The sequence below is a fragment of the Oscarella lobularis genome, chromosome 3 (genome assembly GCF_947507565.1).
Source record: "Oscarella lobularis chromosome 3, ooOscLobu1.1, whole genome shotgun sequence".
Lineage (NCBI taxonomy): Eukaryota > Metazoa > Porifera > Homoscleromorpha > Homosclerophorida > Oscarellidae > Oscarella > Oscarella lobularis.
The window spans coordinates 1,642,493-1,657,076 of NC_089177.1; the positions used below are offsets into that span (position 1 = coordinate 1,642,493).

General features: G+C 43.5%; 5 protein-coding genes across 6 annotated transcripts; 2 read left to right on the forward strand and 3 right to left on the reverse strand.

The window, feature by feature from the left end:
- The first annotated feature begins 1,561 nt into the window (after positions 1-1,561).
- On the forward strand, positions 1,562-6,573 carry LOC136185067 (death-associated protein kinase 1-like). The gene is made up of 19 exons (XM_065972116.1): positions 1,562-1,624; positions 1,682-1,795; positions 1,862-1,993; positions 2,044-2,145; positions 2,190-2,294; positions 2,353-2,454; positions 2,523-2,624; positions 2,678-2,782; positions 2,840-2,953; positions 3,005-3,106; positions 3,161-3,265; positions 3,314-3,379; positions 3,444-4,073; positions 4,124-4,318; positions 4,832-5,677; positions 5,722-5,799; positions 5,853-5,912; positions 5,964-6,009; positions 6,056-6,573. The coding sequence occupies exons 2-19, from the start codon at positions 1,682-1,684 to the stop codon at positions 6,352-6,354; spliced, it is 3,303 nt and encodes a 1,100-aa protein (XP_065828188.1). The 5' UTR covers positions 1,562-1,624; the 3' UTR covers positions 6,355-6,573.
- A 464-nt stretch (positions 6,574-7,037) lies between these two features.
- Positions 7,038-9,000, forward strand: LOC136185478 (uncharacterized). 2 transcript variants are annotated; one of them, XR_010669540.1, is made up of 8 exons: positions 7,038-7,323; positions 7,378-7,472; positions 7,523-7,742; positions 7,793-7,850; positions 8,233-8,277; positions 8,358-8,393; positions 8,446-8,774; positions 8,845-9,000. XR_010669540.1 is itself a non-coding variant. In XM_065972621.1 (6 exons), the coding sequence occupies exons 2-6, from the start codon at positions 7,433-7,435 to the stop codon at positions 8,370-8,372; spliced, it is 378 nt and encodes a 125-aa protein (XP_065828693.1). In that variant the 5' UTR covers positions 7,038-7,323; positions 7,378-7,432; the 3' UTR covers positions 8,373-8,446. The 2 variants fall into 2 exon arrangements, 1 of the variants encoding a protein (XP_065828693.1); XM_065972621.1 differs by lacking the exon at positions 8,845-9,000 and having other exon boundaries at positions 8,358-8,446.
- On the reverse strand, positions 8,467-9,657 carry LOC136185475 (uncharacterized). The gene is made up of 3 exons (XM_065972619.1): positions 9,520-9,657; positions 9,377-9,452; positions 8,467-9,280 (listed from the first exon to the last, which is right to left on the reverse strand). Exons 1-3 carry the CDS (start codon positions 9,619-9,621, stop codon positions 8,589-8,591), a joined length of 870 nt encoding a protein of 289 aa, XP_065828691.1. The 5' UTR covers positions 9,622-9,657; the 3' UTR covers positions 8,467-8,588.
- Positions 9,658-10,745: 1,088 nt separating this feature from the next.
- LOC136184397 (NADH-ubiquinone oxidoreductase chain 6-like) lies at positions 10,746-11,406 on the reverse strand (the record flags this gene model as incomplete). The annotated part of the gene is given in 1 exon segment (XM_065971287.1): positions 10,746-11,406. A coding segment is annotated over 1 exon segment (597 nt), but the record flags the coding sequence as incomplete, so codon positions are not given.
- Positions 11,407-13,390: 1,984 nt separating this feature from the next.
- On the reverse strand, positions 13,391-14,583 carry LOC136185477 (uncharacterized). The gene is made up of 3 exons (XM_065972620.1): positions 14,448-14,583; positions 14,304-14,379; positions 13,391-14,202 (listed from the first exon to the last, which is right to left on the reverse strand). The coding sequence occupies exons 1-3, from the start codon at positions 14,541-14,543 to the stop codon at positions 13,511-13,513; spliced, it is 864 nt and encodes a 287-aa protein (XP_065828692.1). The 5' UTR covers positions 14,544-14,583; the 3' UTR covers positions 13,391-13,510.
- Position 14,584: the final 1 nt, after the last annotated feature.

Here is a 14,584-nt window from a genome sequence, read left to right on the forward strand (position 1 = left end):
AGGTATTTGAAACGATTTTCAAAAGCAGCTTAAAAAAGAGTAACTTTGCTAAGCAATTGGGCTGTTTAGTGCATGAAAATGCATTTCTTGGGTTTGCTTTAGTAGCCATAAAACTAAATATAGCAACGAAATACCCAAACTGGCACAGAAGCAAGCGGTGCGAAGAAAAAGTCACCCTAAAACTTCGTATTAATGAAAAATTCTGCCGCATACAGTACTTTACGCCAAATGCATTTGTCGTGCTGATTTTTATCGCAACGTCAGAAACATTACATAAAAGTACGCCTTTTTACAGTATCTGTCTCTGGAGTGCTCTTGACTTCCATAAGTAGAGCAAGTACATTTTTAGCAGCATCGAGATTCATGAAGATATCACAGCCAGAGTGTGATACCAAGAATCTGAAATTCGATCTTTATATAAGAGCACTCAAACTGAAATTCTTAGAACGCAATAGATAAATTAATAAACGCAGATGGTCAGCTTGACGTAGCCTGAGCTCTTGGCAATATACCAAACACTATGATAAAGTTTGAACAAACTGCATTTTGCGTAACGTCCTGTACTGGTATGTGACAGAATTTTTCAATAATATGAAGTTTAAGGGTGACTTTTTCTTCGCACCGCTTGCTTCTGTACCAGTTTGGGTAATCTCGTTGCTATATTTAGTTTTATGGCTACTAAAGCAAACCCAAGAAATGCATTTTCATGCACTAAACAGCCCAATTGCTTAGCAATGTTACTCTTTTTTAAGCTGCTTTTGAAAATTGTTTCAAATACCTTACAGAAAATTCAGAATGTCCTTTTAGAAACGGATTTGGGCTTTGCAAACGGAATAACTGGTGTCCGAACACCGAGGTGCGATGTCGGTATATTCGTCGATTTTTAGCATGCGATAGACTAGACCATTTGGCTAAAGCTTTACTGCGTTCGAAAGCTCTATGATAGAGGATTTTGTGAAAAAAAATTCTAGGCGAAACATTAAAATTTGAATGAGCTACGCATACGTGTCCGAAAGCGATACTGCTGTCCGAAAGCGGAGGATTTGACCTGTGCGCGCTAATCTTCTCATAAAATTATGAGGGTTTGGTCTATTGATTCGCGCTCTGGCACATCTTCCTGGCAGGGATTGGGCTTTCAAATGCGCCATAGGAAGCCAGAATCGGTTCGCTAGATTTGCTGTGCGAGCGTCCGAAATCGCAGAATGTCCGAAAGCCGAGGTCCTACTCTACACCGTCACCATAGAAAAAGGACTACGCCGTCACGTACGAACGATATCATAGATGACGTCGTCTCATTTCCGTCACGTGCCTTTGCATCACTTTCTGTTTGGGCAACGGCCTTAATTCGCGGTGGTGTTGCAATCGACTAGGAGAGCGAAAATAATACTGTTCCTATACCAACTCGTGCTTTCCCGAAAATATATGACTTCTCCCCATTCTACCTGCCCGAAGCTCTATGAGTGACCCTTTTCCGGATCGCGTGCGAAAGGGGCTGGGCTAAGTCCGGTCTGACCGGCCTGACCAGGTCTGAAAAGGTAAAGAAACGTAATGCGCATGCACGCACCGTTGCCTTCCCACGCGCATTCTTTCCGGAAAAAGACGCGAAGCCGCTTGTAGGGCGCAGGTATAAGTGAAATCTGCAGACGCTCGGGCCTTTTTGAAGTCGCTCTCGTTGCAAAAGATGACATCATACGCTCGTCGTGCGGTTGACCGACTAATCGACGTCGTCGGGCAAGAAAAGAAAGATGAGCTTCGGCGTTTTCTGTCAACGGAAGAAGGATTTCGGCCCGAGCAGGTGCGAAGAACGCGTTCATTCGCGGCACGCGAGCTCGATCGATCGTGAAGTTCCTTATCCGGGCAGGTCGACAAGTGCGACTTCCTTTCAGCACTTCATTTTGCCGCAGGAAGAGAGTTCAAAACAGCCGAGGAAGCGGACGACTGGCTCAGCTACTTGGTTTTCGAGCGAAATCAAAATATTAATGAGCCATCAAGTGTATGCTTCGATGATGACGTATAGTAATCCTTTTGAAGTAGTCTATGCAGGGAAGGCAACTGTACCCACTTCACTGCGCCTGCAAGCGAGGAAATATCTTCGGCGTAAAATGGCTCATAAGTCATGGTGCTGATGTCAACGTGAAAGATAGGGTACACATATGTGATTGTTGGGGTTGTGCTGATAGTATCTCTAGGCTGGACATTCGCCCTATTGGTTTGCCTGTGCAAGTAGTCTAGATAGAATGAAAAAATTGCTCATTCTTGAAGAACACGGCTGCGGTTTGCCGCAGGATTCTGTGGTAATACTAAGATATGTGGGTGGCGTCAAGTCTCCGCAAAAATTATTTTGTTCAATAGTGCCAGGCAGCGAAAAACCGATTCGAGTCATCTGAAGAAGCCCACGAGACTCTTCATTACCTTGTCAATGAAAAAGGACTGAGCGTCAGCGCTATTGATTCTGTAGGTTTTTTTCATCAGATCTCTGCACACTCCAAAAGATTTACATAAAACAACTGTTTGAATGATAGAAGAAAAGTGAAGCTCCTTTGCATTGCGCCTGTAGAAGTGGAAGCATTTTTGGAGTTAAATGGCTCGTGGAACACAACGCTGCTGTTAACAGCGTTAACAAGGTAAAAAATTTGCGTTTGACACAGCTTTAATTGTAAGTGTCTCTAAAAATTAGTTTGGCGAAACGCCTTTTATGTGGGCGTGCCGGAGTTTATTTGATCGCTCGTCAAAGGTGCGCTACCTTAGTAAAAAAGGAGCTGACTGCCAAGCACACTATGACGTGGGTTTATTGCTCGCTCTTTGGAGAACGTCAATACTCAATTTTTTCTCTTTACAGAGTGGACACACAGAGTTGTTTTATGCCACCTTTCACTCAGAATCAAAAGACGACATCAAAGACGTTCTTGAGCATCTTGTCAGAGAGAAAGGCATCAATATCAATGCCGTTCAAGTACCTTTAACTACTTGCTACTATTCTTTGTCAAGTCACGGTTGCTTATAGGATGGACGAACGCCTTTATTACACGCATGTCGACATTCTCTTTCTGTCGTCGCCATTCGAGAACTAATTAGCCTGGGAGCTGATGTTGCTGCCAGAGACGAAGTAAGCCAGTATTCCTTTTGTGCGCTTGCCATCCATCTCTTTAAATCTTTCCAGTGGAACCGGAATGCCTTACATTACGCTGCCGATAATTTTCGTGCACCCAAATCCTTAGTGGAGCTTCTGATTGAGAAGGGTGTTGACGTGTCATGTAAAGACAAGGTGGCGCTTTTTTCTCTCTTTCGATGCTTTTGTAAATGCGGCGTTCAGGACGGGAAGACGCCCCATCAGTTGGCGCGGAACGGTGAAATCAGGAAACTTCTTCGACAGCATTACGTAGCGCTCATCCTTTTGTCGATTTCAATTTCTATTCCTAACAAGTCTTTCTTGTGTGTCTTAGGAAGCGGCCAGATTCTCGGTTCTTCTTCGGCAAGAAAGGGTTCGTCCCGACACGGTCAAAATCTGCGTGATTGGCCCGGAAATGGCGGGGAAAACGACCTTTGTCAATTCGCTTCTTTGCCTTAATCTTCCTCCGATCAAACCGGGAGACCGAACAGCCGGCGTCCAAGTTCACAACATAGTAATTCCTGGCGTGGGCAAAGGAACGACTTGGGACTTCGGCGCCCAGACGACCTTCCACAGTGCGCACGGTCTCTTTTTCTCACCGACCAATACGATCTTCATTCCTCTCCTCTGCTCCAAAGACGGAGAAAAAGTAACATCCGCGAAGGATCTTCTCGATCGCGGACGTTATTGGTGTGCGTTCGCCAAAGCCGCGATGCGAACGATCGCGCCTCATCTGATGACGCTAATTCGCGTTTTCTTCGTCTTCAACGTCATTGGCTGCAGGGAGAACGATAAGCAGTTGGCCGGCTTTCAGCTCCAACAAGTTGTAGACGTTCTGACGGACGAATTCGGAGACACGTTCACATTTGCGCACGTAGTTGAATTGGATTGCAGCAAGAGCAATTCAGCGCGGATGAATCACTGCAGAGAAAAACTGAAGAGCCTTCGGGAACAAGTTCTTGAGGTAATTACCTTCATGGGCGGTGCTTATTTTTCTGACATCGTTTTCCGCAGGAAGCCCATGATGTTCCCAAACTGTGCCACGAGATCGAGAGAAACCTCTCTCTTTCAGACGAGGAGCGAAAGTCTCCTTTGGGCTATTTCCTCACGCCGCAAAGTTATGAGAAGTGGGTCGCTCAGGAGATCGGCATCACTTTGACTGACGACGAGAAGAAGATATCCATTGAATATCTCGACTCTTCTGGACTAGTGAGTGCTCACATCTATGGAGTACCGCTGAAACGTTTTAGGCACTCCGCGGATCGTTCTCGCTTGGCCCTGTTAATTAGGTGCAGAGCTACGAGTAGATGAGTTTCTAAGTGTAGTGCACGTTGGACTTCCCGTTGTGGCTGACTCGATCAGGCAGCAAACGCCTACGTAGTAAAGAGGGTTCGTTTTAAAAGTAGAAATCAAGGAGTCAGAGCCTGTGGCTGCGATAGAAGGAAGCTTTCTTATTGCCTTCCTAATTACTATTCTTGTGAGACCCCGGGATAAACCTTTATAGCACCGCCTTCCTTGTCGCGTTTTGTTTTTTCTCTTTCCCAAGTTCCACTGAGAAAGACGCGTTTTTGAGATTAGATCGTGATCGCAACACCCTTCAGCAATAGTCTTTTATTTCGCTATGTAATTCCCACCCGTTGATCTCGAAGTCTCCACAAATTAGAGACATTGAATTTTTGAACTGTATTACAGCGTATCAATTACCCTTTCCTTTGCACGCAGATTGTTAATCTTGGTCATCGAATTTGCCTTCGTCCTATCTGGCTGGGACACAACGTGATTGGTCCGCTTCTGGCTCCGCCCTCCTTTCCGTTTGCAGTGCAGACGGAAAAATTGGGCAGAACTTCAAAGAAAGACATCGAGTTGGCTTTGAGGGGGTTCGAGGACATGATGTCGTCCTCGTTTTCTGTCACAGCCGACGAAGCAATCGATATTCTTCGTTGTCTCGATCTCTGCTTTCCTGTCGATGACGCTCTCGAAATGGTTCAGATCCCGGCTCTTCTGCAGAATTCACGTCCTAGACTCGCCTGGGTTGAGTCCAAGTTCGACGTCTACCGCGGTCAGAGATACGAGTGCGATCGTCCTGTCGACATCATATCGCCTTCGTCGTTTGTTGTCTTCCAATCTCGATGCAGTCGCATTGAGAAAACGAAGCACGAACTCTGGAAGGACGGCGTCAAGCTGGTGAAAATTGTCGGGCCTATGGTCGTCGAATGTCTTGTCGAATTGGGAGTAAAGAAAGGCGTTTGCTGCATTGACGTTGTCTTGCGATGGTCAGGTGCAGTTGCGCGCTGTCAGGGCATTGCCAAAGATTTGCTTGGCCAAGTTAAAGCGATGGTCGTTGCTGTTTGCGAAGAAAGGAGTCCTGGTGTCGTTCTCAACTGGTTTTACTTAGACAGCGCTCATTTGCAGCGGCTCGACGAAGATCCGGCCATTTATTCGTCGCACGAGGTTGACCAGAAGATGGATAACGAATTGCTCGACGATGTCTTGTTTTCGGCTCGACCAGAAGGAAGCTATAGTTCTGTTAAAGATTTGGTCATAGCGGATGGAACGCGAAAAAAAGAGGTACGTTGAAACCAGTGAATGTTATTCCTGATTATTCGATTTAGCGAGCACTCTCTTTGGCGGAACCGGTATCGTATTGCCACACAGGTGTCGCTGGGATTGGACAGCGCGTTCGTCTAAGGGTATCTCCTCAATGATTGAGTATCTTTAGCTTCTCATTTTTTGAATATTGCAGCGTTCGATGTCTCATCCACAAACACAGTACCATAAGTCTAAGGGACACAGTCAAGCAGAGGTCTAAAGCTGTGCCAGTAGAATCAGGAAACCGTTCTATTCTTAATTTTAGAGCGCGTCTTCGCGTGTTGACCGTAATTCGCCGACTCTATCTAAAAGTAATTTAGTTGAGTCGTTGTTTTTTTGCTTCAAACCGTTTTTCAGGTGTTTTTCCAGCTGACGAAGAGCCGGTTTCGGCCGACCTGATGAGAGCATGTGCAGCTGTCAAAGGCTCAAAATGGGAAGAAATCGGTGTTTATCTCATTACCTCGGAGGATCTTGAAAACATTCGACTTAATTCTGACGCGGGCGGCAACTTTGTTCGTATGTTCAAAGTACTCGACTCGTGGAACGTCGCAAAGTCACCAAAGGTGGGAGAGCTTTTACACTGGTTTCATCAGGTTAGCGTTGGGCGAACGGCTATCAAAATGAAGTACGAAGAGTTGTATGGACGTCGTAAGTAAATCCACGTTTCTTTTCTTTCCTCCTTTCGTTCTTCACTGGTTTCATTTTCAAACGTTTGTATGCTCATTCATTTAGAATGCATGTCATTGTGCCAATTAGCCGTTTTCTGAAATTTGGTGCCCGCCTTTTCGTTTAGTTTTGTAAGCTACACATGCATGTGGTTTTCTAGAAATTCCCGTGCAGGAGATCGTAGGGCACGCTCGATTCCTACGAGGCATGCAGTAAATACGAGCTGTTCCACGTTGCCGTGAGCAGCATTTGTCTACTGTATGATTTAATCAGCAAGCAAAACAGAAAATTACTTATTAATTAAACCAAGGGTTAGGGTTAGACCAACACTTGCTCCGCGAGTCATAACCAAAATATCTTTCTTTGACAAGTAGCCTGGACCGTTCCATCCATACATAAATCACCTTATCTATAAACTGCTGCTTCATGACCCCATCGTCGTTCAAGCCAAACAGACGTAGGCGGAACTAAAAGGCGCATTTGTCAAATTAGAATGCATGGACGAAGTTACATTTACATTCATACACACACAGACACGTAGCCTCGGTACCAGATCTTCTCCCGAATCACGGGATGATTCGGGAGAAGGTCTGGTACTAACAGACACGGACGAGAGTAGACGCGAGTAGTACAGGAGGCGGCTTAGCGCACGCTGCACTGCCGAAAAGCCCTGCGAAAGGGCCACACTGTACACCTTTTTCAGCGTTTCGTTTTTGTCCGCCAGCTGTCAGTTGCACTGCTCCTATAGCAAAGCGAAAGGAAAGCAGTCTGAAAAGTCAAAGTTGTCACAGATGTAAGGAATTAGAACGTGTGGCTCGCTCCAGAGGAAAGTCTTCCCGTTGGAATACATTTTCCTTTGGAATAAGATAGAATCAGGTCGCCCTCCTTCCACACATTGGCTTGTTAATTGGCATTCCTCCACGGAATTCGAAGTCTCCTGGCTATGAGATACCACGTAGGTACGTGCATTTGTACGTTTGGAAGTTGTTGCTTGCGTAAAAACTTGGCATTAGCTTGAAGTGGAATGACATCTATTGGGAGCTCCACACATCAGTTGGGTGGAGCTACATGTCAAGAGATACTCAGAACGGAAATGACTTCATTATTGGTATAACTTCTGCAGTAGTTGGATTTTGCTAATATATTTCTTTCGAGCAGGCTTAGGAGCCAATATAATTAACAAGAAGCCTTCTGTCGGTCTTTCTGATGTCATTCGCGACTCCAATGAACGCACCTTTTACCACCTCCCCTATCTGTCAGGGGAAGAAGTGCCAGCAGCAACATTGAATACGCTGGAGCAAATACTGAGTGTATGGATAACGAAAACTCACGAATGGTCGTCATTCATGTCACAATTTTTCAAGTGCTGGATGCAGAGGTCAGTTCAGTGATGATAACTCATGTACCGTAAGTGTTATTTGACTAAAGGGGGAAGTACGTGTTTGTTTGTGCGCTGACAAAAAGCCGCGAAAGAAATGACGAAAAGGTCCTCATAATCGTTATTGACGAGAATGGTCTTACTGGTGCAGAGAAATAATGGAGACATTCACGCGTGTCTCCAAATGGAAATAGTTCTAATTATCTGAAGGGACTAATCATCCCTAAGCGATCGTAGCCTAGATTCGTAGGGATGTCTGTAGCTCTGCATACGAACCTTAATTAACGTCATTCGTTTCTACAGTATTTTCGTAGCGAACTTTCTCCCATTCTTTTACTTTTTGTAGCTACCTGATGCCACGGGAGTGGGTCTTTACAGACTAATAGAAAATTTATCGTTGCATCACCTCTCTTTCAAAAATTTCGTTTTATCTGTTCTAAAATCTTCATGAATACGCTGTTTTTCTAATTAATATCTTTTACTGTTTCAGGATGAGGGTCTCCGTTTCGAAAGAGAACTAGCCCTGCGGCAGCCAGTACGTCAAAAGAATTACCATGTCAATGTCTTCCCTCTTCGCGCTCCTTGTCTCGTGTTCATTAGTTGTTTTCTTTTTAGGTTGCGCATTTTTAAGTACTCATAAACGCGAAAAAGGTAAGGCTAACCATTAATTGATTTAGGCGGCCTGAACCCAGATTTGCTTAAGATGATCAACATCTCTCTCTTTTTTTACTGCGAAGAACGCGAATCAAGACAAGTGTGCGTGCACATAGTGAATCACAACAAACATTTACGCGCTCCAAAAGAGTCCGCCCCGGAAGTCGGCCTGCATGCCGACTCTGGCTGATTTTAAACAGAACAGCCGATGCCGTGGAGCAAAGCGTTTCCAATGTCGGCCGAATGTCGAATTTCGTCGGGACTTCGAGCGCGGTTCGAAACGCGAAGAGAGGAGAATTTTCCGGCAAAATTGATTCGATCGTGTGCGTGCCATCCCTCTGAGTGTCCGATAACGACGCCATTAGCTGAAGATCGAATGTAATCTACTTGAACTAATTCCTTCGAGAGTTCGCCGTCGAGATAGTAACGAATGACTTTTCCGTCGTAGGTCGCGGCAAAGTAGTGCCACTTGCCGTCCGTCGCCTCGGGCTGGGTGACAGCGAAATAGGGATAATTGTTCAACTTTTGAAGATGAAAATACGAGAAGACGACCTGGCTGGCAAGAAACTTGGGAAAGCCGTACGATCCCTTTTTCAGCAAGAGGTATCCCATGTCAGTATTCGTCTGAATCCACGCTTCTATAGTGATTTGTTGCGTGATGTCTAGCGATGGCGAATGAGCGACGACGAGTTTGTCGGCTTCGGCAAATTGAATCGCATTCATGCATCCGGTGTCGTGACGTATGAATTGGGGATCGCCGTACACCAGGGCGTGGTTTCCGTTTCCGCTCAGATCACGCACGACGTCTCCAGCCGTCGGATCGTCGATTTGCGCGTGCATGTCGATCAGAAGAACCGTGTCAGGGTCAGGCAGAAACGGGTTTGCTAAAAGAAAGTCAGGTGAAGGAAAAGTCTTAATTCGATTCCATATCTAGTGGTGACGCCCTATACGCCTCTACGTGTTCTACACAGGTTTCTTACGCTGGACGAATGGTTCGATGAGTTCGTTGACGATTTGCGATACGGTTAGTGGTGCGGCGATCGACTCGACGATTTCCTGCCAAAAGCATCTGATTATACAAGCAAAGTCTAGCTGCCATCGACAGAGTTCGACGCTATTGTACCAAAGGCGTTGGTCCTTTTTCTTCGTTTTCCATTGGTGCAGCAGACGACGAAGTAGCGAGACATACGATTCCAGCCATAATAGAAATGAAACAAGACTTCATGATAGGATGCGGGCAACGATACACAAGCGATCAACGGTGACAGCGATTGTGGACTCAAACAGTCAGGTGATGGTTTCCGTGTGTGCGCACCGGATGCAGAAGGGGCGAAAGAGAAACGTACAACTCTGACCATTTATGGCATTTATTCACCTAATGAGGAAATGGTTTGTTACTTCTTTAGCATTCTCCTACGGCAGGAACGTCTCTAAGAGGTTATTGTCTATGCCTATAAACGTGAAGCCAGCTCATGCTGAAGGCCGTCCTGTTTATACAAGGTATTAGATAGACTGCGAAACTTAGACTGGGCATTCGTCAGTAGGCTATTAGCAGTCTTTTATTGATTGGGTTATATATTGTATTTTACAGTGTACGGAAATCCAAGTTTCGTTATTCCAACTCTCTTCACCGTCGCTACCCATCCATCCCACCCAATTAACCCATTCCGTTCCAGAACGATCAGAGGAGATGTACGAGGTCCAACCTTATAAAGCTATATCGCGATGACCTAGATATGAGTTATTGATTTATTGATTATAGGAAAGGCCATCCTTAATTTCTTTAAAGGATTTTCGAACAAGGGATGTGTTACCGTTCCGCAGGAGCGACGGGCTACAGGCTTTGCCTCGTCTTCAAATGAATGAATGAAAGAAAGCGTTGTGCCGAAAACCGTAAGCAGCTGCCGAAAGCGGACCGAAAGGCTGCGGTCTCTACGATTTTTTCAAGGTAGACTCGGTGGCTGTTTACTCTTCACTAACTGCGTAACAGACAGCTACCTATGTTGGCCCTGATCTAAGGAATTATTTTGAAACGATCGAAGAAAGAGCCTCGACCGCTCCTCGCTTTCTCGCAATACTTAACCAAATAAAGAAATTTGGTTATAAACAACACTTCAGGGGAAAAGAAATGATATTTCGAGGTCAAAAATTAAAAATAAAATACCAATTAAGAAAAATCTTACAGAAAATGGGATTCGAGATGATTCGAATGGGTCAAAGCCGCATTCATAAACAGATACTTTTTCAATATCCGGTTGTTTAACTCCTAAAATATAAGAGGCGCCGGAGATAGCAACAGATATGACTATGCTAAGGCACAACGCTATGAAAATACCATAAAATTCCGCGCTCATTTGGTTTTCTTAATCAGAGGGGGTATTGTGGCTATAAACCACTATAGCGTTTAGTGCGATTATTGCCATAATGATCGACTTGTTTGTGTGAAAAGATCTTGTCTTTTTAACTCTGCTCCTAACTCATGAGTTAAAACTATAGCTCCTATCATTGCTACTAATAATATAAAGCTTGCTATGATAAATAAATAATAATAATCTGTGTATAAAATTCGCCCTAAGACTTCTATATTTGAGGATTTTATTATTTCTATAGAGGCATCTCATGCGTCAACTCCTCCTTTTAAGCATTCGTGATCTATGTCTCGATAATTATATGCAGTGGCTTCTCTTCCCATAATTAAAACTTCAAATAATAAAAGAACTCCTATTCCAGAGCCAATTGGAATATAATTTGACATATCCCCGCCCCCCTCAAGGTCAGTAAGATTTAGCATCATAATTACAAACAAAAATAATATCGCAATTGCTCCCACATAAACGATTAAAAATATTAATGCTATAAAGTCAATACCTAATAAAATAAACAGGGCTGAAGCGCCCAAAAATACTACTATTAACCAAAACACTGAATGTATTGGATTAAGTGCTGAGATTACCATTATCTCAGATATTATAACACCTAATGCAAATATATAAAATAACCCTTCCACTGTACTCCCAAGGAGAATTGAACCCCTGTTTTTTAGTTGAAAACCAAATGTCCTGACCACTAGACGATGGGAGCGGGTGAAAGAAGAGAATTGAACTCTCGGTCTTAGGTCCCACAAACCCACGCTTTACCGACTAAGCTACTTCCACCGGTCTACCACACTTTATCATGTGTGGCTTTCTTGGAATATAATAGTACCTTTTACTGTGTCTATTATGGCAGAAGGATATATTCCCATTAAAATTGTTAATGCCACTAATGGCAGCAGAGTATAAAATTCTCGTCTATTTACATCTCTAGAAAAGATAATGTAATTAGATGGATTACCAAAACACACCCTATTATATAAATAAAGAGAATATGCTGCACCTAAAACCATACCTAGAGAGGCTAATACACCAACTATAATACTATATTCAAATGCGGCTAATAACGATAAAAACTCTCCCACAAAATTACAACTTAAAGGTACTGCTATATTAGCTAAAGTCATTAACAACATTATTGTGGCAAAAATTGGCATTGTAATTGTCATACCACGATAGTATTTAATAAGACGAGTATGATGCCGTTCGTATAAAAGAGTTACAATTATAAATAATGAAGAACTTACAAGACCGTGAGCTAACATTAAAAAAATTGCTGCAACTAGCCCTTGAATTGTGTGTGTAAATATCCCTAAAGTAACTAAGCCCATATGGGCAACTGAGGAATAAGCAATTAGCCTTTTAAAGTCTACTTGTCTGCAAGTTGTTAAACTTCCATAAATCACAGCAAGCAAGCTTAATGTTAATATTAAAGGGGCAAAGTATTCTGAAGCCTCAGGTAATATTGGTCAGGAAAATCTTATAAAACCATATCCCCCTATTTTTAATAAAACTCCAGCTAACATTACTGAACCAGCACATGGAGCTTCAACATGAGCTTGAGGTAGTCAAATATGAAATGGGATCTTAGGTATTTTAATAGCTAAACTTACAAAAAAGCCCATAAACACTCATTTTTGGGTTTCGCCATTAAGTCGAAGTCCACACAATGTTTGATAATCTGTCGTCCCTGTATTACTATATAAGACAAATATTCCTAATAACATAAACACAGAACCGATTAAAGTGTAAAAGAAGAAATAATATGAGGCTAAGACTTTTTCTTCTCTTGCCCCTCATATGCCTATGATTAAAAACATTGGTATTAGTATTCCCTCAAATAATATGTAAAATAATAATAAATCTAATGCAGTAAAAACACCCATTAATAAAATTTCTAAAAATATTAAACATAATAAAAACTCTTTAAGAAGGAATTTTATAGAGTTTCAGCTGATTAATATACATATTGGAATTAATAGTGCTGTTAAAATTATAAAAAATATAGATATACCATCAACTGCAAAAACAACCATTCCACTAGATCATAGATCAGTTGTGCTACTTATCCATTCTATTATTTGAGTTGCTTGAAATTGGCCCTCGCCGTCAAATGAGATTCATAATATTATTGTAGCAGTTAATGTGGCTAAAGTTCACTGTAAAGCTGCAAGCTTTAATTTAATACTATTTTCTCTTGGTATAAACATCACGTGTAACGCCCCGATTAAGAGCAATGTAAATATTAATCCTAACATCTTTTTATCTCTCATAGCTTAAAATGTGTCCTACTTAATAAAATTTCAGGGAAATGGGACTTGAACCCATAACCTTCTACTCCCAAAGCAGATAATCCACCAATTAATCTATTCCCTGATGTAAACGACGAGAATGGGATTTGAACCCATGGACCTATAAGATGGTCACAGTTTAGCAAACTGTCGCTTTACCTGACTACTTTGTGAAAGTACTCAGAGTACCAGGCTATATGGAGACTGTCATGCAGACCTCAGCACCAGTTCATGTCACTTCAGATTGACGTAACACCTACAATCAGCAAACCTTGTTATCCCGCGGCCCTTTCGCCGTGCCATGCATAAAAGTAAAGCTTGCTGAAAAAGATCAAGCGCATATCTATCTCTCTTTTACGGGTGGATAATGAAACAAAACAAGGGTGCACATCGTGAATGCCAACAAACAATTACTCGCTCCAAAAGAGTCCGCTCTCACCGGCCTGCCGACTTAGACAGAACAGCCGATACCGTGGAGCAAAGCGTTTCCAATGTCGGCCGAATGTCGAATTTCGTCGGGACTTCGAGCGCGGTTCGAAACGCGAAGAGAGGAGAATTTTCCGGCAAAATTGATTTTATTGGATGCGTGCCATCCTTCCGAGTGTCCGATGACGATGCTACTGGTTGTAGATCGAATGTGGTCTACTTGAACCAATTCCTTCGACAGTTCGCCGTCGAGATAATAACGAATGACTTTTCCGTCGTAGGTCGCGGCAAAATAGTGCCACTTGCCGTCCGTCGCCTCGGGCTGGGTGACAGAAAAAGTGGGATACCAATTCAACTTTTGAAGATGAAAATATGAGAAGACGACGTGGTTGGCAAGAAATTTGGGAAAGCCGTACGATCCCTTTTTCAGCAAGAGGTATCCCATGTCAGTATTCGTCTGAATCCACGCTTCTATAGTGATTTGTTGCGTGATGTCTAGCGATGGCGAATGGGCGACGACGAGTTTGTCGGCTTCGGCGAATTGAATCGAATTCATGCATCCGGTGTCGTGACGTATGAATTGAGGAGCGCCGTACACCTGGGCGTGGTTTCCGTTTCCGCTCAGATCGCGCACGACGTCTCCAGCTGTCGGATCGTCGATTTGCGCGTGCATGTCGATCAGAAGAACCGTGTCAGGGTCAGGCAGAAACGGGTTTGCTAAAAGAAAGTCAGGTGAATGCAAAATTTTAATCAATTCTGTTTTCATTCCTGAGGGTGACGCCCTACGCCCCTACACGTGTGTTACACAGGTTACTTACGCTGGACGAATGGTTCGATGAGTTCGTTGACGATTTGCGTTACGGTGAGCGGTGCGGCGATTGACTCGACGATTTCCTGCGAAAATGATTAGACGCGCAAAACTTGCCAACTGGCATATAATTTCGGCCTATTGTTGTATCTACCAGAGGCGTCGGTCCTTTCGGTTCGTTTTCCATTGGTGCAGCAAACAATGAGGCAGCAAGACATATGATGCCAATCAAAATGGAACAAGGCTTCATGATAGGATGCGTGCAATGAACGCGCAAGCGACGAACGGTGG